Source organism: Sinohyriopsis cumingii, chromosome 10, assembly GCF_028554795.1.
Source record: "Sinohyriopsis cumingii isolate HCF-2022 chromosome 10, ASM2855479v2, whole genome shotgun sequence".
In the NCBI taxonomy this organism is placed as follows: Eukaryota; Metazoa; Mollusca; class Bivalvia; order Unionida; family Unionidae; genus Sinohyriopsis; species Sinohyriopsis cumingii.
Genome location: NC_142970.1, coordinates 34,813,443 through 34,838,012, shown reverse-complemented (window position 1 = coordinate 34,838,012; position 24,570 = coordinate 34,813,443). Strand labels below are relative to the sequence as shown.

At 36.3% G+C, this 24,570-nt stretch overlaps 1 protein-coding gene across 4 annotated transcripts; it reads left to right on the top strand.

The window, feature by feature from the left end:
• Positions 1 to 350: 350 nt before the first annotated feature.
• LOC149789864 (uncharacterized) lies at positions 351 to 24,140 on the top strand. 4 transcript variants are annotated; one of them, XM_089971855.1, is made up of 3 exons: positions 351 to 404; positions 15,938 to 17,110; positions 23,121 to 24,140. In XM_089971855.1, exons 2-3 carry the CDS (start codon positions 15,965 to 15,967, stop codon positions 23,892 to 23,894), a joined length of 1,920 nt encoding a protein of 639 aa, XP_089827981.1. In that variant the 5' UTR covers positions 351 to 404; positions 15,938 to 15,964; the 3' UTR covers positions 23,895 to 24,140. The 4 variants fall into 4 exon arrangements, with proteins under 4 accessions (XP_089827981.1, XP_089827980.1, XP_089827979.1 ...); XM_089971854.1 differs by having other exon boundaries at positions 371 to 562; XM_089971853.1 differs by having other exon boundaries at positions 371 to 601.
• The last annotated feature ends 430 nt before the right edge of the window (positions 24,141 to 24,570 follow it).

Genomic DNA, 24,570 nt, shown 5'->3' with positions numbered 1-24,570 from the left:
TTTGATAAATATTTCTTGATATATAAGTAGTTAATGTAACACCCAAAATTTCTATGGGAACTTCCTCTATGAGACGAATTTCTATAAATCATGTCATGGCTGCTGAATTCCTGAAACAAGACGTAACGTTATAAATGGAAGTGAGTTTGCGCTAGTCCTATAATGTAAGACGTATATTATTTACGTCTTAGTACTCCGCCTCCCTCCCTACTGACCCGTCCCTGTTTATACAAATGAATTAGTTTTATATTTAAAATAGTATGTAGTTCATTGACGTACAGAATGTTAACGAAAGCAGAGCTGGGAACCAGTTTATAAATTCAATTTGTCTGGGAACCAGACTAACTCTCGTAGACAGAAATCTCACGGAGCCGCGTGAGATGTGTAGTACAATAAAATGAAAAGTTAGCATCATTTCGGAGATATTCTGTCATTAGTTAAAGCTAAATTTCTTTGTTTGAATTATGATACGATAGTTGCTCCTGTTTATCAGAATAGGAGTTAACTAGAAAAAAAAACAAAACAACTTATCAATTCAATTAAAAATTAGGCTACTCCCCAGGTAGGAAATAACGGCGTGGAGGTTATTAAAGAACAGATGGTATTTTATCCACATTACTAACAACGAGTGCTTAGGAACTTTTATTAATGATCTCATTTTGTGAAACGCAAAAAGTATGTAAATTGTATAGTGTTAATTATCTCAAGCCCATATGAGTTCATGGATCATCTTGATGTCGATTATGACGTGCAGTAGATCTCTCGTTCTTGTTCTCTCTCTCTCTCGCACACACACATACACACGTTGACAGGCCACTAAGAACTCCATTCCTTTGAAGGCAGCAAAAATTCAAGACATCCGGTTTGAAGACTTAAATAATTCTAAACTAGTAATGAGGACATTATTATTGTCATGAAACTTTTAGTCTAAATAATTTTTTTCATTGCATATTTGAAAACAATTAAATCTTTGCAAACATTAGGAACAACAGAACCCAGAAGTGTAGTATGCATTAGGGGTGAGTATTGCCAGGAAACAATGTATTTCAATATATTACAATATGGCATGTCTGTATTTTGATATGTATCAATAAGTATTGGTCCTTGATAGCATTTATGACTTGAATGTTGATTTGGCATATTTTATACTGAAATAATTAGCAGTTTCCTTGCATTTAATAAAAAATGAAGAAGAAAATGAAACCATCTTCTGATCCTGCCAAGAAGTCTGCTAACATTGATTTTCAGGCCTTCCTCGGCAGCTAAATTTAAAGTGTGTGCATAGCAACCAAAATGTGGGTTACATCCTGCTTCTGATGCTGACAGCCATGTTTGAAGCATTGTCAGTTACTGGTGGAGGATTGGATGGAATTCCCCATTCATTAACAGCTGACAACAGAACTGCAGCAATATTTGCACCTGTGTGACTCTCAGGTAGAGCGAGTGTTTGTATCACATAACTCTGAAGTTTCCATTCAAGAGAAATAAAACATGCAGTTACTGTAACATATGATTCCATTGCACTGGAAGTCCAACTGTCAGCTGTTAATGCAACTTTAGATGCTAAGTGCAAGCATGCTTTTATGTCTTCCATGACTTGTAAATACATATCTGGGATAATTTTCTCAGAGAAGACCTGTCAAGATGGCACAACATATGGATCAAGCACTGATGCCATGTTTAAAAATCCTTTGTTTTATACAACACTGTATGGCTGCAAATCGTGAACGATCAAACTAGCAATGGCACAAGTGATAGCTGTGGACCTTGGTGTTGAAGATTTGTATTTAGTCAGTGCAACTAGCATATCCACAATCTTTGGTTGTCGATCTGAAACAATATGTACACTTTTAATGGAACCTTTGGCTGTTGCATGAGAGGTTGTGTCACTCTGTTGCACAGTACTCATGGAAAGTACTGATGGATGGTGATGCTGTAAATGAGTCGAGAGGTTTGTCGTACTGCCTGCATGCTTGATTTAAGTTTGAACATATTACACACAGCAACAGTTTTGTCAATTGTATTAGTGCTAAACTCCCTTATTAGTGAAAAATGATTCCAAACAGGACTCTTTGCTCTTGGGTTCTTCACTAGCTCATACACAGAATCCGTCATTTTGGTAACTATGTAAAGCATAATAAGGGACATTGGTGTTCTCAAAGCTAGTTCCAGATGGGCTAATGTTGCTGAAGAAAGAAGAAAACAATATACTGGTTTTACTATACTCGTATCGCGATATACCATTTTGGGCATTTTGAATCGCAATTTACCGATAAATTGGTATATCGTTTCATCATTACACCCTTAGTATGCATCATTTGGTAAATACTGGACACTGAAATTTGCATTTAATTAACCATGGTGACAATTGGTACATGGCAACAGTTGGTTGCTTTGTCAGATATGCTGAATTTATACATTTTCAAAATTTATGATGTAGTCTTAGACTCTGCATTGTGTTTGCTAGATCCTGAAATCATTTTTAAAGGTCAGGCCTTGTCCAAATTTAGGAAGTGAAGTTGGCAATGACATATCAATCAAAGTATGTTATTAACATCCAGTTGGTTGTTTACTTTATTGACTGTAAAATAGTAATATGATTTTAAAAGTGATTTCCTACTGCTCGAGGAAAGTGCAGTTGGTTTTCACTAAAGGCAAGTTGAATTTTCATATTTTGCATGATATGATTGCTAATCATAATGATAACAAATTAGAAGAACATGCAATAATGCCTGCTAGAGAACAACAGGGTTATATGACTGCCATTGCTTGCAGTTTATTTCATTTGGATATATTCAGGGTACTCAACTTTCATTCCTGTTACTTTCTTTTTATTAACACAATGTATGAAATGTATCAGTCTAACTTGTTCCTTAAAATTACTTTCAGACATGTTTTGCAGCAGACCTTAAGTCATTCTAAGAGAATTACTTGTAAAGTGTAACCAGTTTATACTTGTCTTCATCACATGTACAGTGTAACCAGTTTATACTTGTCTTCATTACATGTACAGTGTAAGCAGTTTATTCTTGTCTACATCACATATACAGTGTAAACAGTTTATTCTTGTCCAAATTACATTTACCGTGTAAGCAGTTTAATCTTGACTAAATTGCATGTACAGTGTAAGCAGTTTATTCTAAATGACATCTACACTGTAAGCAATTTATTCTGGTGTAAATGACATCTACAGTGTAAGCAGTTTATTCTGGTCTAAATGACATCTACCGTGTAAGCAGTTTATTCTTGGCTAAATTGCATCCTCCATGTAAGCAGTTTATTCTAAATGACATCTACAGTGTAAGCAATTTATTCTGGTGTAAATGACATCTACAGTGTAACTGTAAGCAGTTTATTCTTTTCTGAATGACATCTACTGTGTAAGCAGTTTATTCTTGTCCAACTCAGACGGACAGTGTAAGCAGTTAATTCTTGTGTAGATCACAGGTATACTGTAAACAGTTTACTCTTGTCTAAATTACATTAAGCATGTAAGCAGTTTATTCTTGTTTAAATTACATTTATTGTGTAAACAGTTTATTCTTGTCTAAGTTAAATGCACAGTGTAACAGTTGATTCTTGTCTAAATTAAATGTACAGTGTAAGCAGTTTATTCTTGTCTAAATAACATCTACAGTGTAAGCAGTTTATTTGTCTAAATGATCCTCCTGCGGGTCCGTGGTTGTAGAATTGGCCCGACGTGCCTCGCTACTTGTCGTAAGAGGCGACTGAGTAGAGGCAACCTGTTTACCATGGGTTGCATCCCGTGTTGGGCGAGGAAATGATCCTGGTAGTTGAGCAGAGGCTTTCCGATGTAGTACACTACTTTGGCCTCTATTTCTTCTAGATGGTTGGTCGGGATGTGCCCGATCTCAACAAATTGGCTGGTCACACCGAGCCCTAGGAAGTCTGTATTTACTTTCTTGCTTTCTTTATCTTTCTCCTTGTATCTCTCTTGATACCACTGTTGCCTCTACTATCTAACCCTTTAGTTTTCCTTTGTCCTACTCTCAGAAGACTTCCTAGAAGGTGGTGGCTTAACGGGTCAATTGGGAGGTGTCTTTACTTACTGAGTATGCCACCTATGTATCCCTGACACTTGAAATGTGTCCCCTTATTGGACTCCACGGTGGGTGGGTGAACATGGGCAATGAATTAAAAAAAACAAAAACAATGGAAAGCAAAAAAAAAAACAACTGAAGCGTTCTAAACCTCTTACAGAAACCAATTGCTTCGCTGTCTCCATTTATAATCGAAAAGGCTATACTTGGCCTAGTCAGCATGCCAAAAAGTGTAAAGAAACTAAAATCGGGTAGCTTGCTAGTTGAATGTGAGTGCAAGGTGCAAACTGAGAATATCAGAAAAATTCAGACTTTCTATGATATTCCAGTTACTACTTTCGCTCATTTGACACTCAACTTGTCCAAAGGTGTCATTTGCTGCTGAGACCTCGCTGGTGTCAGCGACACTGACATTGTCGAGGGATATGAGAAATCAAAGTGTTACTACAATTCGACGGATTTGTATCAAATGTGGTACTCAGTTGCAAGACACAAACACCATCATACTTACCTTTAACATACCAACACTACCTAAGGTAGTAATAGTTGGCTTTTTACAGGTTAAAGTTGAACTATGCATTCCAAACCCTCTATGTTGTTTTAAGTGTCAGAAGTACGGTCACCACGAAGAGAGATGCTCCAGAAGCCCTGTGTGTGGTCACATCTGATGTGGAGAAACCAGCTATTGAGAAGCAGACTGCAGCGTGACTCCCCATTGTGCAAATTGTGGCAAAGTTCACCATGCTAATTCTAAAGACTGCGAGACCTGGAAATTAGAGAAGGAGATCCAGATGGTAAAATATATGGCAAACATTCCCTTCCCAGAGGCCAGAAAGATGGTTGAATCTCGAACCCATCTACATGGCCCAACCTTCTCAACTGTTGTAAAAACCAGTTCAAAGACAACCAAGGATGGACAAACTCAAACTGATCAGCCAGATTCAACAGCAGCTATTGAGAAGCAGACTGCAGCGTGACTCCCCATTGTGCAAATTGTGGCAGAGTTCACCATGCTAATTCTAAAGACTGCGAGACCTGGAAATTAGAGAAGGAGATCCAGATGGTAAAATATATGGCAAACATTCCCTTCCCAGAGGCCAGAAAGATGATTGAATCTCGAACCCATCTACATGGCCCAACCTTCTCAACTGTTGTAAAAACCAGTTCAAAGACAACCAAGGATGGACAAACTCAAACTGATCAGCCAGATTCAACAGCAGCTACTAACATTCCACACTATAAGCCACAAAAAATCACAATCTCCACATAGACAACTTTCAACAACCCCCCAATACCTAAGTCTCCAAAGAACAAAAATAAAACACAAAAAAACTGGCAGCAAAAGGGGTCTGATGACCCTATAAAGCTGCACAATGGGTTTATAGACTTTGAGTGCAGAAGAAACTGCTCCATGTCCTCAGGGTAGCTCTCAAGGTAGCTCCAGACCTACCAACAAACAATTCACTCCCGTACTTTCTCCAGAGAAATAGCCTCACAGATTGCTTCCGGGAAAGGTCTAACCTAGCTCCACAATCTTCAGTTGAAACATATATGAAGAACACCATCATACAATGGAACTGTCGAGGACTTAAAGCCAACTACCATGATATTCTTCTGCTTTTAAGCAAACATAATCCTGCAGTACTATGCCTTCAGGAAACTTTTTTGAAAGATATGGATAACATCACACTTAACTACTCTATGTTTAAGACCTACTCCCAGAATGTTGACAGGGCCTCAGGAGGAGTTGCTGTTATTGTGAACAACAGAGCCCCTAATAGCGTCGTCCCTTTAAACACAAATTTGCAAGCCATTGCTGTAAGCGTCACTCTACATTGAGTGATTACCTTTTGTTCTATTTACATACCACCAAACACTAACCTAGTACCAAACGAATTAGACAATCTTGTTCAACAACTTCCCGCACCATTTGTTTTACTCGGGGTCTTAATGCCCATAACATTTTATGGGGATCAAATAATATAAGTGACAGAGGTCACAAAGTTGAAGACTTCATTTCTAGACAAGATCTGTGTCTATATAACAAAAACACCGACATATTTACACCCAGGAACGGGTACATACACATGCTGCTTTTAGACTATAAATGGAAGGTCACTGATGACCTTCACAGCAGTGACCACTTTCCAATCTCCCTTGTAAATATTAACTCTACAATTGATAATGCAATTCCACAATGGAATTTTAAGAAGGCCAACTGGGCTAAGTTTGAAACACTGTCAAACTAGGCTGAATGAGGATACAGTTTTCAAAGTTAATGACCCTATTCAGGATTTTACTTCTTTTCTAACCGAGATTGCAGAAGAATCCATTCCCAAGTCCTCACCAAACTGTAAACGAGCTTCAAAACCTTGGTTCACTAAGGAATGTAAGGAAGCCATTAGACAACGCCGAGAAGGTTTGAAAAATTTTAACAATCGTCCGATGCCCGAAAACTTAAGTACATATCGTATTCTCTGGGCCAAAGCTTTATGCACAATCAAAGTAAACAAGCATCATGGAAGAAATATGTTTCTTCTTTAAACTCTCGTTCCTCTATTAAGAAAGTTTGGGACACTATTCGTAAAATAAACGGAAAGAGAAATCACAGTTCTTTCTGACATCTGAAACCTAATAATAAGAATTTTAGTTCAAAATGAGACATAGCAAATATTCTTGCTGACAGTTTCTCTAAAAATTCCTCATCATCGAATTATTCAGAAGCCTTCTGAAGATTAAAAACTCAAAAAGAAAGGTCATGACTAAAATTCACATCTAACAACTCGGAAACTAATAACCAATTGTTCTCACTATTGGAGCTTATGGAGGCTTTAGATAAGGCCCATGATGCATCCGCTGGGCCTGACGAAATACATTACCAGTTTTTGAAACACCATCCAGAATCATCATTAACATCTCTTCTGAAAATCTTCAATGATTTGTGGATTACTGGTAATGTACCGAAAATCTGGAAAGAAGCAACAGTAATACTAGTTCCCAAACCAGGTAAAGATACTTCAGACACTGGCAACTATCAACCTATTGCACTCACAAGTTGTGTTTGCAAAACAATGGAATGAATGTTCAATTCTTGGCTTGTTTGGTACCTGGAAACTAACAATTTAATATCTCCTTTCCAAAGTGGCTTTCGATATGTCCGGAGCACCAGTGATCATCTGGTTAGACTGAAAATATTTATTTGCAATGCATTTATCAAGAAGGAACATTTAGTAGCAGTTTTCTTTGATTTAGAAAAGGCCTATGACACGAGATGTGTGTGTCCCAGGGCAGTACTTTATCTGTGACGCTTTTCAACATCAAAATCAATAGCATCACCAAGTGTTTGGCTCCTGTTGTGGATTGCTCACTATACATTCATGATTTTCTAATATATCGATCAAAGTACATTCATACAATTGAAAGACAACTACAGCAAAATATAAATATAAGATTCAAAATTGGGCCAGTACGAACGGCTTCAAATTCTCGAAATCAAAAACAGTATGTTTGCATTTCTGTCAGTTAAGACAACACCACAATGAACCTAAACTCATGCTGGATGGAACACCTATTCCAGTTGTTGAGGAAACAATGTTTTTAGATATTATCTTTGACAGAAAACTGACTTTTATTCCACACCTAAAGAACTTGAAAGCTAAATGCTTAAAAGCTCTTTACCTACTTAAAGTAGAAGCACACTGACTGGGGTGCTGATAGAAAAATCATCCTCAATTTATATAGAACGTTTATTCGCTCCAAACTGGATTATGGTTGCGTTGTTTATGGTTCAGCCAGAAAGTCATATTTGAGAATGCTTGATCCAATTCATCATCAAGGAATAAGACTTGCTCTGGGAGCATTTAAAACATTCCCGTGTAAAAGCCTCCTTGCTGAAGCGAATGAACCACCTTTATCATATTGTAGTGAAATGCTTTCTGCACAGTATGCTCTCAAATTAAAACAAAACTCTCTGAACCCTGCTTTTTCAGCTGTTTTTCAACCTAAATACAAAGCCTTATACAAAAATCAACCAAACGCCATAACTTTCTTTGGCATTAGATTATCATCCAGGCTTGACAGTACAAAAATTGATCTTTTTAAAATTCAGAAAACGTCCATTCCTGAAACACCACCCTGGCTACTTAAACAACCAAAAGTACTTTTTAAGCTACAGGATGGAACAAAATCCAAGACAAACCCTTCCATCTTCAACCGCTCTTACCATGAACTCCTCACCGAATTTAAAAACTACACAAGAATTTATACTGACTGATCAAAGGACGAGGAAAAGACTGCTGCAGCCTTCGTTAGTGGAAATCACACAACACAAGTTCGTTTACCAAATGTGACATACATTTTTTCAGCCGAAATCAGAGCAATAGACCTTGCTCTGCAGTATATTGAAAACAAACGTATTTTAAACAGCATCATCTTCTCCAACTCCCTATCAGTACTTAGTCACTACACAATAGAACAATAGAAAACTGGAGAACCCATTGTTGACCAATGTTCTTGTCAAAAATACTAAGTTGAGTATCTCCCACAATATCGTATACTGCTAGTTACCTAGCCATGTTGGTATTGAAGGTAATGAAAAAGCAGATTGCGCTGCTAAAATGGCCCTGTCTCGTGAACCATCTGATTTTAAAATACCTTAGACTGATTTTAAACCTAGTATCAAAGAGACTTTACATCAGAAGTGGCAGGCATCATGGAATGATGCAGTGAATAATAAACTTCATGCCATCAAGCCAACACTAGGAGAATGGACTCCTTCCTACAGAATCATGTGTAGGGAGGAGGTAGTCATTGCAAGAATTCGAATTGAACATATTTATGTAACCCACTCCCACATGCTAAAAGGTGAAGAACCACCAGAGTGCTTTTCTTGCAGTGAACCATTTACTGTTAAGCACTTTATGATACCGTATAAGCAGTTTATTCTTGTCCAAATCACACATACAGTGTAAGCAGTTAGTTCTTTTGTAGATCACAGGTACAGTGTAAACAGTTTATTCTTGTCTAAATTACATTAAGCGTGTAAGCAGTTTATTCTTGTCTAAATTAAATGTACAGTGTAAGCAGTTTATTCATGTTTAAATTATGTCTACTGTGTAAGCAGTTTATTCTTGTCTAAATTAAATGTACAGTAGGCAGTTTATTCTGTCTATATTAAATATACAGTGTAAGCAGTTTATTCTAGTCTAGATTAAATTTACAGTGTAAGCAGTTTATTCTTGTCTAAATGACATCTACAGTGTAAGCAGTTTATTCTTGTCTAAATGACATCTACCGTGTAAGTAGCTGATTCTTGTCTAAATGATATCTACAGTTTAAACAGTTTGTTCTTGTCTCAATTAGATGTACCGTGCAAGAAGTTTATTTTTGGTTAAATGACATCTACAGTGTAAACAGTTTATTGTCTACATGACATCTACAGTGTAAGCAGTTTATTGTCTAAATGACATCTACAGTGTAAACAGTTTATTGTCTACATGACATCTGCAGTGTAAGCAGTTTATTGTCTAAATGACATCTACAGTGTAAACAGTTTATTGTCTACATGACATCTGCAGTGTAAGCAGTTTATTCTGGTCTAAATGACATCTGCAGTGTAAGCAGTTTATTGTCTACATGACATCTACAGTGTAAGCAGTTTATTCTGGTCTAAATGACATCTGCAGTGTAAGCAGTTTATTGTCTACATGACATCTACAGTGTAAGCAGTTTATTCTGGTCTAAATGACATCTGCAGTGTAAGCAGTTTATTGTCTAAATGACATCTACAGTGTAAGCAGTTAATTCTTGTCTAAATTACATCTACAGTGTAAGCATTTTATTCTGGTGTAAATGACATCTACACTGTAAGCATTTTCTTCTGGTCTAAATGACATCTACAATGTAAGCAGTTTATTCTGGTCTAAATGACATCTGCAGTGTAAGCAGTTTATTGTCTAAATGACATCTACAGTGTAAGCAGTTAATTCTTGTCTAAATTACATCTACAGTGTAAAGCATTTTATTCTGGTGTAAATGACATCTACACTGTAAGCATTTTATTCTGGTCTAAATGACATCTACAATGTAAGCAGTTTATTCTGGTCTAAATGACATCTACAGTGTAAGCAGATTATTCTTGTTTGAATGACATCTACCTTATAAGCAGTTTGTTCTTGTCTAAATGACATCTACTGTGTAAGCAGTTTATTCTTGTCCAAATCACATGTACAGTGTAAGCAGTTTATTCTTGTCTAAATGGCATCTACCATGTAAGCAGTTTATTCTTGGCCAAATCACATGTACAGTGTAAGCAGTTTATTCTCGTCCAGATCACATGTACAGTGTAAGCAGTTTATTCTTATCTAAATTACATCTACTGTAAAAGCAGTTTATTCTTGTCCAAATCACATGTACAGTGTAAGCAGGTTATTCTTGTCTACATAACATGTACCGTGTAAGCCTTTATTCTTGTGAGTTTGCTATCAATAAACTAATTTTATTTAGGTCATATTCACACTTGTAAATTTTTTTCACTATTTTAAACTGCAGTGTGTAATAGAGAGGACACAAGGATGAAACAAATACCAGATTGAATAAAATAACTTGCTTTATTGTCTTGTTTACTGCAATTGCAGGAGATAATTGGGATATCAGCTATGTTCAGAATTTTTTGTGTGCACCCTAGGATATCTTCCAAACAAGAGAATTGTATTGTTTCTCCATTTAATGAAAACATTAAGTCCATATTCAAAAGTAACAGCTATTATTGTTATAAGTTATAACTGACAACTTTATTTTACTTCCAGGTTTTATTATAGTTAAAAAAATCCATATGCAAACATAATGAAGTGTTGCTTTGTAGCTGACAGTTAATGTTTCTATTTGATCTTGTGTAAAGCCAAATTTGAGGGATACCACTACTGTATATCGGTGTGCTAACAAAAGACATCTTTTTTCTGTAATTGTTCATCCAGTGTGGCTGGTAGTATGGGCTGATAACTTCAGCAGATAGTGAGTAGCCATCATGTGAATGTGGCCTGTTACCAATAGCAATCATCCAACACTTAACTATGAAATTGTATGAAGATATTTAAGGCACTCAGAAGGAAAAAGTAATTATTGCCACTGGAAAATACTAACAATTCCATTTTTAATTTTATATTGATCATTTTAAAAAAGATAACATTTCTGATTGCCAGACTGGGCTATCTCATTGGGAAAATTGCTTGCCCAACATCAAGCTGTAATTGGAAGCAACAGATTTTTCTCTCCTGAAGTATGTTTTATTAGTGACATAATGAAAACAGCACTATCTGCATATTTTCTGTATGAAGACTTATTGTGCATCATGTGAATGGTGGAAGAATTTTATTCAAACAGTTTATATCATCATATGAGGTCAAAGGAATCACTTACCTAAGTTAAATGAAACCAGATAATTGAAAGCATAAAAGATAATTTGATTAAAGATTTCAAAGATCATTTTATTTACATTGTTGCAGATTAGGTTGTTTATTGAGTGGAAACATTGCACTTTACATTGGATTAAGTTGACCTCCATTACATCAGTAACAGACGACTGCTAAAGATTGCTGTTTGGCACCAGTGATATTGCACACATTTGGTATGCCAGAATGAAAAACTTCCATTTCAGCTGTAGGCAATGTATAAGAAACATTTCTATTTCTACAATCATTCAAGGAATCACACATCATGAAAAATTGCACTTGTCACAGTCCAAGGAGCTCAAATTATGTAGACCAGGTTAATCTCAGACTGGCATCATATTCATTAAGGCCCAACTAGACAGCATAAAAAGTCTTCTAGTAATTAAATGCTTGGTCATATAGCCTTCCTGAACAAATTTCAATGTATTTTTCCTAACACTACTACTTGTTCAGGAAGGCTATATGACCAAGCATTTGATTATGAATTTCTGTAATCAGTTATAATTAACTTTCTTTGACTATTTTTTCCATTTTTTATACCACCCTCCTCCTAGTAGAAAAAACAAGCTGACTGAATCTCTCTTTTTGGAGCAGTTTCCGAATCTCCTGGAGTATGGAAATTCGATAGGTGGCAACCTGATTATTCTTGGAGATTTCAACTTTCACTTTGACTGTCCCGGAATCCCAAAGACATCAAAACTCCTAGATTCCATTAATGTTTTTAACCTCAGTCAGTCAGTTAACCAACCCACCCATAAACATGGTCACATTTTAGACTGGATTCTTCATAGACCTGATGATAACATTCTACATTCCTCCCTGGTATCCCATGAACTTGCATCAGATCACCTCTGCATTATATGCCATCTTGACATATCAGTACCTAACCCTCCACCTTTATCTGCTACTAAGAGAAACCTCCATATGATAAATAGAACCAAACTAATGCATAATATCCAAGCAAACCTAACAACCTGCTTACCTCCTACAGCAGATCAGCTTGATAACTGCCTGCGTTCATTGCTCGACAAACATGCCCCAGCTACCAAGTGCAGAGTATCAATTCAAAAGAGACCTCTGTAAAGCTGAGAAGCTTTGGCTCTCCACCAGACTCGCTATTCATAAGCAGATCTATGAAGCCGCTAAGAAGAAAGTTACAAATATAGTCCATGCAGCGAAATCAGCCCACTACACTACTAAGATCATGGAAAGTTTCAGCTGCAAAGAGCTCTTCGAGATTACTAACAAGCTAATGTCAAGGAAAAAATCTACACCACTTCCAACTACCTTCTCTCCAGTCAACCTTCTGGACATGTTTGCAAATTTCTTCCGTGACAAAGTACAAACCATTAGAAATAAGCTTGACAACCCAATTTCATATGGCTCGTCATCACCATACAGTTGGGATACAGAATTTGAGCAGCAAGCATTAGCAGCATTTGAACCTGTCTCTTTGGATTTTGTACATACAATCCTGATGAAGAGTGCACCAAAGTAATGTGAACTTGATCCAATTCCAACATCACTGCTGCTTGAGTGCTTAGATCCAGTATTGCCGTCACAAACTGATGTTATTAATACCTCTCTCTCATCAGGTGAAGTCCCATCATTTTTCAAAACTGCCATTGTAAAGCCTCTGCTGAAGAAACCACACTAGACCATAACGATTTAAAGAACTTCCGCCCAGTTTCTAATCTCCCATTGATATAAAAAAAATCTTAGAAAGGTTGTTCTATCCTAGCTTGCATCTCAGCTGAATTCAGTCTTTTTAGCAATGTACAATCTGCATATTGCCCATGCCACAGTACTGAAACTACTCTTCTAAAAGTAGCTAATGACATTTTCTCTGCTTTGGATAGCGGAAAGATTACAGTCCTCACCCTCCTTGATTTGTCTGCAGCATTTGACACAATATACCATGATATATTACTTCACTGTCTCCAGCATATATTTGGCATTCATGATACAGCCTTACTGTGGTTCAAGTCCGACTTGGTCAACAGGACACAAATTGTGTCTACAGATGGACTACACTCCAGCCCACTTGATCTATGTTGTGGTGTTCCACAGGGATCCATTCTTGGACCTATTCTCTTCAATCTATACACTCAGCCGCTCTCAAGTGTCATAGAACATCATCCAGTGTCTCACCAGTTGTACGCTGATGACACCCAAATATACAAATCTAGCCATTCAACTGAAGTTGATGCTACCATCCAAGGTGTAGAGAGGTGCATTTCTGATGTGAAATCATGGATGACATGTAACAAGCTGCATATGAATGATGATAAAACTGAGGCCATTCTGATCACAACACAAAGACTTTCTCATTCACATCACAACAATAAATATCAGCAACACCAACATTAAATTAACACAATCATTACGAAACCTAGGTGTTACTCTGGACAGTACTCTCACACTGCACCAACATCTCATGAACATATGCAAGGCTGCATATCTTGAGCTGAGACACATCAGCTCAATTTGCAAATATCTTTCAGTTGATGCCACTAAAACACTTGTGTGTTCATTAGTACTTTCAAGACTGGACTATTGTAACACAATTATGTCTGGTTCATCTCAGTATCTGCTCCAGAAACTTCAAAAAGTTCAAAACACTGCTGCTCGGATCATACTTAGAGTACCACGATCAGAGCACACCTACCCGCTGCTCTGTACCCTACACTGGCTATCCATTCGATCCAAAATCAAACACAAAATTTGTTCTCTGTGCTACGTTTCACTGTCGGACTCTAGTCCAACATACCTATCCGACCTCACTCATGTGTACACACCAGCAAGATACTCCTCTTCTGACAATCATATACTCATTATTCCCACTATGAAAACAAAGTCATATGGACAGCGTTCTTTTGCATACCAGGGCCCAGCAACGTGGAATGAATTGCCCACTGAACTTAGACACAAAGACACTGATCCCATTCAGGAGTGCTCTCAAAACTCACTTATTCTGACTGCAAGAACAAACTTAAAGACCTAATAAAGTTTCCTACCATAAATATTCTCAGCATGTTTTTTATGTTTTCTAATTTCATGATGTTTGTTTTTGTAATCATATCATTATATGTTTTTTATGTTATAGGTGTTGTCTATTGTTGTAAAACGCTTAGAGCTTCTAAAGATTAGGTGCTATACAAAGTTCTTATTATTATTATTGTTTTTAATTTTAACATTTTCATTGCATTATAACTCAGTAGGTTTATTACATCAATGATAGACTGTTTCAGACACATATTTCTATTTTTTCTTGATCACTTTTACTTGACAGCTTTTAGCTCTACTGATCATAGTCCAGAAGAGCATATGAGATCGTCTGCTGTCCAACTGATAGTGCATCTGGGGCATCTAGTATGGCCACCACAGCAGCTATATTGATAATTTTGTTTTTCTACTTCTCCTGAATGGAAAGGTATACTGACATGGGGTTTTCACTAGAAGACTTTTTATGTTGTCTAGTTGTGCCTTTATGAATATATTGCCAATCTGAGATTTAGCCTGAGATGTGTTGCCAATCTGAGATTTAGCATGGCGGTCATAATTATGTGCTTGAAAATCTTCTCATATTACATTGGGGTTTCACTAAAAGACTTTGGTTTTGTTTTGTTGATCCTAAATTAAACTGGTACTGATCTGATGTCCAATACGTGGCAATCTTATAAATCTTGTTTTTGCTACGTCTCTTGAATGAAAAGTCATTTTGACATAGGGTTTTCATGAGAAGAGATCTTATGATGTCAGATTGGTCCTACATGAGATCGTGTGTCAGATTGGTCCTACATGAGATAGTACGTCAGATTGGTTCTGCAGTATGGTCATCGTGGTGGCTATCTTGAAAATATATTATCTCTACTCATCACAAATGGATGACTATATCAAGATGGTGATTTACATAATAGACTTCTTATCATACTTTGTTGGTCCAAAATGAAAATGGTGCCATTGATACAATCAATATATTTGCCATGATGGCTGTCTTGAAAATATTGCCGTCACTAGTCCCTCTGAACAGATGATCTGTATGACATGGGGTTTTGATCAAAAGACTTCTGATGATGTCTACTTTACCTTTAGTGAGAATGGTGTCAGCCTGACATAAAATATGACAATAGCAAATTTGAAAATTTTGTTATTGGTGAAGAATGTCAGAGATGGTTTCAACAGTCAAGGGTTAAAGGGAAGAAATAGTCTTACCTTAAATTCATGGAGAACCTTTTCCTCTGGAAGAGCTTTATTCCCTTCAAGGTCAGCAACATGTATTTCGCTATTGTATGTAGTACACTTGTCCATAATGGACTAAATTGTATGGTTACTTCTGTATCCATTATAAGCAGGTTTCACGATACATTATTTGAAATAGAAGTGTGTTTGATTAGGTCTTTAGAGACTTGTAATTGTATTTTTCAGAGTAGTATCAAGGCTTTCTTGAATCAGATGATGTCGGAGGCACACCCCAAAATTGACAAGAATTCTGATCAGACATTGGCATCTTCTGGTATTGAGGAGACCATCCAAATACAGAACAAAGAGACAGGTCAGGTAACCATGGATGAGGATAAAAATGAGTTAATGTCCAGACTTTATCTTTGGAAGGAAAGTTTAGGTACAGTGAAGGAAGAGGAGACAAATGGACAGGCATCAAGAGGGGTCACCATTGGTAAAGACGAACATGGTTGTGATAAAGCAGTACCAGAAAAAAGCTCTTCACTATCAGCAAAAAGGTCAAAGTCTTTGACTGCTATGGTAAAATTAGCACACATGTCCCCAGAAACAGATCTGCAGTCTTCAGTCTTATCAGGGAGTCTATCCAAAGATGGAGATGCCAAATTAGATACAGGTAAAACAAAAATGTCAGCTTCTAATACACGATGTAAGAAAAAAACTGAGAAAAGGACCCAGCTTGAAAAACCTGATTCATCAAATAAACCTGAAAAATGTGTTGAAAAGAAAAAGAGCTGTAAACAGTATATGTATGAAGTATGTAGTAATAATTTTACAAGTGCAGTTACCTTAGGTCGACACATAAATACCTCTTGTAAAGATGATGTACTAAATAAAATCGAGTGTAATGTTTGTAAAGAGGAGTTCACATGTTCCAGTGGTTTGGAAGCTCATACAAAAATTAATTCTGCAATCAAAGAAAAGCCATCTCCCAGATGTGAAGGATGCCATAAGAAGTTCTCTGTAATTCCAGATTTGGTCAGATATACTAATGTCGACAGTCTGAAATGTAACTTCTGCAACAAGACCTTCACTCATAAGGGCCATCTCACCATGCACAGAAAGGTTCATGTTGGCACACAGACTGCACATAGATGTGATCACTGTGACCAGACATTCATGCAGAGAAGTCACTTACTAATTCATCTCCGAATTCACACAGGTGAGAACCCCTTCACTTGCCCTATTTGTGATAGAGCATTTAAACAACGGGGAAATCTGACTGTACATATGAGGAGCCAACATGACCTAAACCAGCCAAGATTTACATGTGACATTTGTCGAAAACAGTTTTACCAAAGAAGTCATTACAATATTCATGTTCGGATACATGATGGGGATTATCCTTTCACTTGTCAGGTATGAAATAGTTCTGGGCATCATTCTTTGATATATTTGTGTGTGCAGAGAATGCTTGAAAGGCATAAATGTATCATGTATGCATAAGTAACTTTGTATTTTGATTTCATTCATTCATCATGTTTTCTCGTTTCATGAGGGGAGTTCCCAACTCACAAAATTGTGTGATAATCGATATGGGAGTAATCATTTTTAACTCAAATGGACATTGACCAGGAAAGCTTTGTGATGGCTTTTCATTGATCATATGTCCAGTAGGGCAATATTGTTATTGCTACTCCTAAACCACTGGGAGGATAAATTGAACTTTTCAGAAATATTAATTCATGGTCTCATTTGTCTTCAAGGAAAATGGTACCTTTTAGACATTGAATATGGTCACCATGGCAGCCATCTTGGTCATATCAACATGTAGTTTTCCTTAATAATTGGTGCCAGTCGGATGTCTAATGTCACTGTAATGGTATCCATCTTGAAAATATTGTTATTACTGAGTGGATAATCATATTGATACGGGTTTTCACTGAGACCCTCATTATAATGCCAAGTTTGTCATAAATGAAAATGGTTCTCCTCAGGCTTCCAGTTTGGCTGCATTGGTGGAAATACTTGTTCTTGATACAGTGTGACCATGCTATAACATGCTTCTTTATAACAAATTTGGATATAACATGATCATAGCATGGCTCCTGAAATTTCATATACGTAGTACACGTATAACCTCGCAAGCAAAAAAAGGTTCTTATAAGTAAGAAAAATAGTGCAAAAAACTTGTTGTCATTTTGGAGAAGAGATTGTATATAAATATTTGAATATAAGATGATTGTGATGCGGCTCCTGAAATTTCATATACATGGATTATTCTCGTACACAGAAAACATTTCTTCTTAAAAATGCATAAAAGGTTTATTATCATTTTGGAGAAGACATCACATATAAATTCAGGTATAAAACGAATGTAGTGTGGCTCCTAAAATTTTAAATTTAACCAATTAGTTTTCTGCTCCCAAAAACATTGGGAATATGCGTATCTGAGCCGTTTGCAGGGCTTTTTGAAAAAACTTTGATCTTAGTTTATTGTTGAAAGTTGTCAGCTCATAAATGTTAATCTTACTATTACTGATCTAAGAGCAATGAAGCCATTAGGTCTTCTTTGTGGTTGTCTAGAATGCATTCTGTATAAATTGTTGCTCAAACAATATCTGACATATGTTTGTTCTTTAAACAGCTTGGACAACCAGGCAACAAACAATGTGGTGGCTGATAAAAGATTCTCACCTGAATTTATAAATCAGTTAATTTAAATGCATTGATGATCATCACAGTCTGAGCTAAACTTGTTATGAGGTAATGAGTTATAAAACAAACAAAAAATGAAAGCTGCTAACATGTGTATGTGGCTTGGCGGCTTTCTTAGACTTGATCAGTTGACCAGAGAATAATGTCATCCATTCCCTACAAATATGCCCCCATTGTTGATTGAGAATTATTTTTGCTGTAGTGTGTTAATTAGTGGACATTTAGAATGGATAATTGGAAATGTAAAGATTTTACTTTTAAAGAGAAGATAGAAGCCTTAAATCTGGTATTAATCACAGTTTGCTGGAGATTTAGGTGTGAATAAAACATTATTTATAAATAAAGTATTATTATTATTATTATTATTAATAAGTTGACAGTCTGAGGATGGAAGAGGGGAAGAAGCAAAACTAAGAAAGATGGTTATAAATATTCATGAACGTGAAGGCTGACAAAAAGAAAAGCCAGACTAGCAGGAGACACCCAACTTGATGCAGCCATATATCAGCAGTTTGTGCAGACTAGGGCTGAAGGAGTGCCTATTGTAAAGGCACAAGCTGAAAAATTTCACACTGACTTATTCAAGTTGCCTAGGTGCTTCCATCATTTGAATACAAATACCGTACTATTTTCATATGATACTACAAAAAAAATGCACGGCTGACAGCTGCTTTGTGTGAAAAATGGTTTCAAAATGAATTCATACCAGCAGTTCGATCCCACCTGAGTAATTGGAAGATGGAACCGAAGACATTGTTATTACTGGACAACTGCCCTGCACACCCACCCACAGTCAGATAAGAATGGGAAAACAAAAGCCAGCTTCCTCCTGAAGAATACAACTTCCTGGATTCTGCTACTGGACCAGGGCATACTATCAGTTTTTAAATAGAACTATAGAAGAGAACTTGTGAAAAAGGTTGCGATGAAACCGTAGTCTTGGTGATACTACAGTCTAAATCTGCAAGAGGTAATGTACCTCGGTGGCAAATCCTGTGATGCCATTATACCTAGCTGCATTGAGAAATGCTGGAAGAAAGGACTGGGGGCAGCATTTATAATTACTCAGGATAACAGCTCAGTATTAGAGATGATGATGATTTGATGGATGTGTGGAGAAGGATATGTCCGAGGCTGAGAGGCCATTTGGGAAGCTGATGTAGTCACATGGTAGTGTTAATAAATGGCTCACTTTTTATAATGACTGCCCAGTTGTAGAGCATGCTTTGGATGCAGAAATTATTCAGAATATTATGTTAAAATTTAAATAACACCAGTGGTGATGCTTCTGATAATGACAGCGAGGATGACACACCTGAGGTGAATCAACATCAGCTACAGAAGCAGCTGAAAGCTTAGAGTGTGCTTTAAGATGGATGGAGATACAAGATATTGACTGTGTTCAAATTCATCATTTGAGGAACATAATTGACTTTGCCAAGAGCAAACATGACAGCAACAGAAAGTAGCTGAAAATCAATGAGTTTTTCAAAAAAACAAAGTAATATGATTTGCAGATGTGTAAACTTAGCAGTATGAAATTCATTTATTGACCTTGGGACGTACTGAAAAGTAAATCTGCTTCATCAATCGTTATGTAATTGTGCTATTGAATTCAGACACATAATGACCCTATGACAAATTACTGAATATTTTAAATCTATGTGTGTGTACATATTTTCGATGGAATTACTTGAAATGTTGATTCAATGAAAATGATGATATTTGCAGGTGGGTACACAGTGTTGACACTCTATTCATGCTATACACTAGACATGTATATATTAACTGTGTTCATGTACCAGTGCATTATTCTCAGATAAAGTAAAATATGCAACCCATTTTCACTACAGGAATATTTCTCATTTGATGTGCATTGATTTAAGAGGGTAACTGTGCCATTGAAGCACACATTTCTGCTCAGAATTGTGTGCCTGCTTTTATTACACCCCCACTTCCCAGAAATTTTGGGTTCATGCATCATTTTTTTTTCAGCTAATTGACCTGGTTGCTTATAACACAGTTCAGTCTGTAACATGGTTGGGTTATATGGCTCCCTGTGTGATAGTGGGGTCACATTGTACTTCTGGATGGATGGATATAATAACATTTATGAAAAGAATTCTTGCAATGTCTAGTCGGTCCTGAATGAAAATGGTGCCAGTCTGATTACCATGGCATCCATCTTAAAAGTGTTATTGCTATGCAGCCTACAGTAACATCCAGTATGGCAGTTATGGTTGCCATTTTGAAAATCAGGTTATAGCAAATTGAGAATGGATAGTGAAACTGATGTGGGGTTTCTTTACACATTACATGACAATGGGTTTGAAAATTTATTTTTGTCAGAAACTTATGCTCATCCAACATCCAGTATATCCACTATGTTGGCCATTTTTAAAAGAAGTCTTTTTATCAAAATTCTGAATGGATGTGTATCGTGCTTTGCTCCCACTTATCCGTTTAGCTCTCACTTCTTCCCGTTCTGTCCAAAAGTTGAAGTCACTTATTCGTAAAATTCTAGCTTGGTGTTCATTGATAATTTTTTTTGTGCATTTTCATTCAGAGTATTGCTTGATAGCATATTGGGAATAGCAGCTCAGTTATTGGCCAGAATATTTTTAGCAAAGCAGTGTGGGTAGAATTACTGTTTTAAGCAGTCTTGTTATATTGTTGTCATTTAACAGATACTCACATGCAGATCACCCCTTCATTTCCACCAAGTAAGTCAGTGCAGTGATGTTATTGCACAAATTTTTCTGACATTAGTGTTGGTTTCCTTTATGAACGGTTTAAATGACAGTAATGATTCTTGAAATATTTATATCACTGTACAGAGGATAAAATGTCCACTTGCAAAAGAGTATGCTAAGGCTCAGTTTGTTTATATCTAAATGACAAAATGTATGTTTAAGGCTCAGTCTGTTTATATTTAAATGACAAAAAATATGTTTAAGGCTCAGTCTGTTTATATTTAAATGACAAAATGCATGTTTAAGGCTCAGTCTGTTTACATTTAAATGACAAAATGTATGTTTAAGGCTCAGTCTGTTTACATTTAAATGACAAAAAATGTATGTTTAAGGCTCAGTCTGTTTATATTTAAATAACAAAATGTATATTTAAGGCTCAGTATGTTTACATTTAAATGACTAAATGTCTCTTTAATGCTCAGTATGTTTATATTTAAATGACTAAATGTCTCTTTAGTGCTCAGTCTGTTTACATTTAAATGACAATGTATGTTACAGACACTTCAGTAGTAGTTGTCAGGCTAGATGTTCTTTATTATGTGGATAAAATGAGCTTACTAAACTATTTTATCAAAGAAGGTAACAAGCTAGATTCAGATAAGAAAAATGTCAATCGTGACAAAAGTAAAAGACAGACAAATTTTAAGCCACATTAGGTTCATAATTATCCATGGCTCAAATTCGGCAGTAGTGCACCTCAGACCCCAAGAGCAGGGGACAAAACCTTGTAAAGGGTCAAAGAAAATAGCACATAATGCATCAGTAGTGCTAAAAAAGATGAGAGACTCGTATTTGCTTGGACTGATTTGCCATCTTTATTTGTTGTTTGCACTGTACACCAGTATCATAGTTTCCCTGGACACTTACTCTGTTGCAGTAATCTTTTTATCATGTGCTGAACTTTCAGAAAAGATAAACACAAAAATTCACTTCACCACTACAACATTAAATGTCTTCAGCACCAGATATAGGTTGCTGGAAACCTGTGATCTTTTGCTGCAGCATGAAAATAGTTGACATTGGTAGATGACCTGATTTTCAGGACAGCACATCAATTTGTAAGTTGTGTAAATTGTTTTACACAGTTTTGGACTAATATTTTTTCTTGAGCATACTGAAGCAAATACCACTTGAGGTTGACCATTGAAATCTGATAGATATTTTGTATTCTGACATGTGTAATTGATTAAATTAGATTTTTAGGCCATTATAGGAAATTTAGATTGAAAACACATCTTTTAAGCTTTTAGTATGCTTGTTTTTAAGCATAAGCAGATGATTGATTTTACTTGCACACCATTTTTTAAATGATCATCCAAGTTTTAATATTTCTTTGCTTGAACTTTTGGTTTACAGGTTTTACAAACACAAATCTATTTCATGATTATCTTGATATAGTACAGCTGATTTGCATATAGAGTGTATGATTGTCTTCATTTAATACATCTCATTTGCATATAGAGTGTTAGTCCGATAAATCAAACCCCCAAATCTGTGTTGATACTGATGGACAATATGTGGGTCTGATGTGACCTGTTCATTAAAATATGCAATTCTGCTGCCTCAAATCTTTCTGGAACAAACCTGCATATATGTGTACCTTAGATACATTCCGGTAACTGGTGTCGTCCATAGCAAGTGCAAAATTCAAAATGGCCACAGGATAGAGGGTCACCAAACATAGGATTTGCTCCAGAAATATAATGTACATGCCACCAAAAGAACCTGTCAGGCAATGGTAGCTCCACAGCTGTGAGAAATACTGGTAAGTGTATAAAATGTACACTGATGTGTGCAGCCAATAGTGTCTGCAGACTTCTACATGTTTTAATGAATAGGTGATATCAGTCCCTAAACTGAAATCAATATCATCATGGGGGAGGGGCTGATTCTTTGGCCTTTTAGAGTATTATTGCCTTCATTTAGTACATCTGATTTGCATTTACTGTAAACTTCAGGTTTGTGGAAAAGGGTTCAAGCAACGAGGTAATCTGAATGTCCATCTCCGAACTCACCGGCCAAAATCTGAGGAAAAGGAGCCAAGAAAAGGGAAGAAAGAGTACTTAGGCAAGGTGTCATCAGATGGAGTGAAATTGCAGAGAACTTCACTCACAGATGCAAATATGCCCAGTGTAGACCAGTACTCTTACAGTAATAATTCCTTAGACAATTCATCCATGTTAAATGGAAATGTACTTTCCAAAGCAGAGACCTCTGGTTTGCTTGTACCAGATATGGCCGTAATGAAACCAGAAAACATCATGGAGGTTAATATTGTAGATACTAAGAAAAATTCTGATGCAGGCACTGTTTTTATCATACCAGTTCAATATCAGTCACCATTAGATCAAGATGTGGTTGACAAACATCTAATTGATGACTACATTGTAGATGATATAGGAAGTGTACCTTTCGGTAATGATATGAGTAGTATTCATTCCACAGAATATACACAAAACAAAAACCTATCAGAAAATGGGCATGAAAATCAGGCTACCATCACATTTAAACAAGCATTACCAGGTTCTAACCAGAGGTCAGGAGAAATGGATCTTCGGAGAAGCCATGTTGATATGCCAGCTCTGATAATGGAGAATGACTACAGTATCTTGCTTTCCACCCACACAGAGCTAGCTGTGGTGATGGAAGTTACAAGCCAAAATTTGCAAACATCAGAGATTAATAGTGAGCCAGAAGAGTCTAAAGACTCAACCGGTTACACAAAGATCTAAAAACAATACCTTCATAAAGTCATCAATGGATATATCAGCGTGAACACCCTTTTAGATATATGTGACCATAAATACCTTGATAGACTCAGCAATATATAAATGAGGATAAAATTATATGCAAAGTCCTTTATCTATTTAATTAATGGGTTAATGTGTGGACCTATCCTTGGTTTTGAAATTTATTTTGTTATATGGAGTAAGGGTTATAAAAAGCTTTTGAGACGATCAATAAAGTCAATAATTTCAGTCCAATTTCTACATTCTAATTCACTCTTGAAAACTTTATCAATACACCCAATATATGTATGATGATAATTTGTACATTTCCACCTGTAGTCTGTAAGGAATGTAGGGACGTGTTGTTTTCAGGTTTATTATAAATGGATGTATGTTTATGTTTAGCCAAAAGGACAAGTAAACTTATAACTGAAAAAGCTGCTTTCTTGCTATAAATAATTCATGATTATTAGAAGTTTCCCTTACTGAGAGCATACATATCTTAGATGAAGAGTAGGTACAATTCTAATAAGTGAACTTATGCTGTGTTGATTTTGTTTAATCCACTGTGTCCATCAACATTTGCTATTTTCAGCTTCTCAGAAAGCATTCATCCAGTTTCAACCAAGCAGAGAGAATCCTGGCCTGAAGAATTTTAAAGGACCAGGTGCAGTAAGGG

Bases quoted from the DNA above. Each gene is read 5' to 3' on its own strand.
- LOC149789864 (XM_089971853.1), top strand. The intron at 17,111-23,120 runs GTATGAAATAGT...TGTAAACTTCAG, and splicing joins ATTATCCTTTCACTTGTCAG to GTTTGTGGAAAAGGGTTCAA.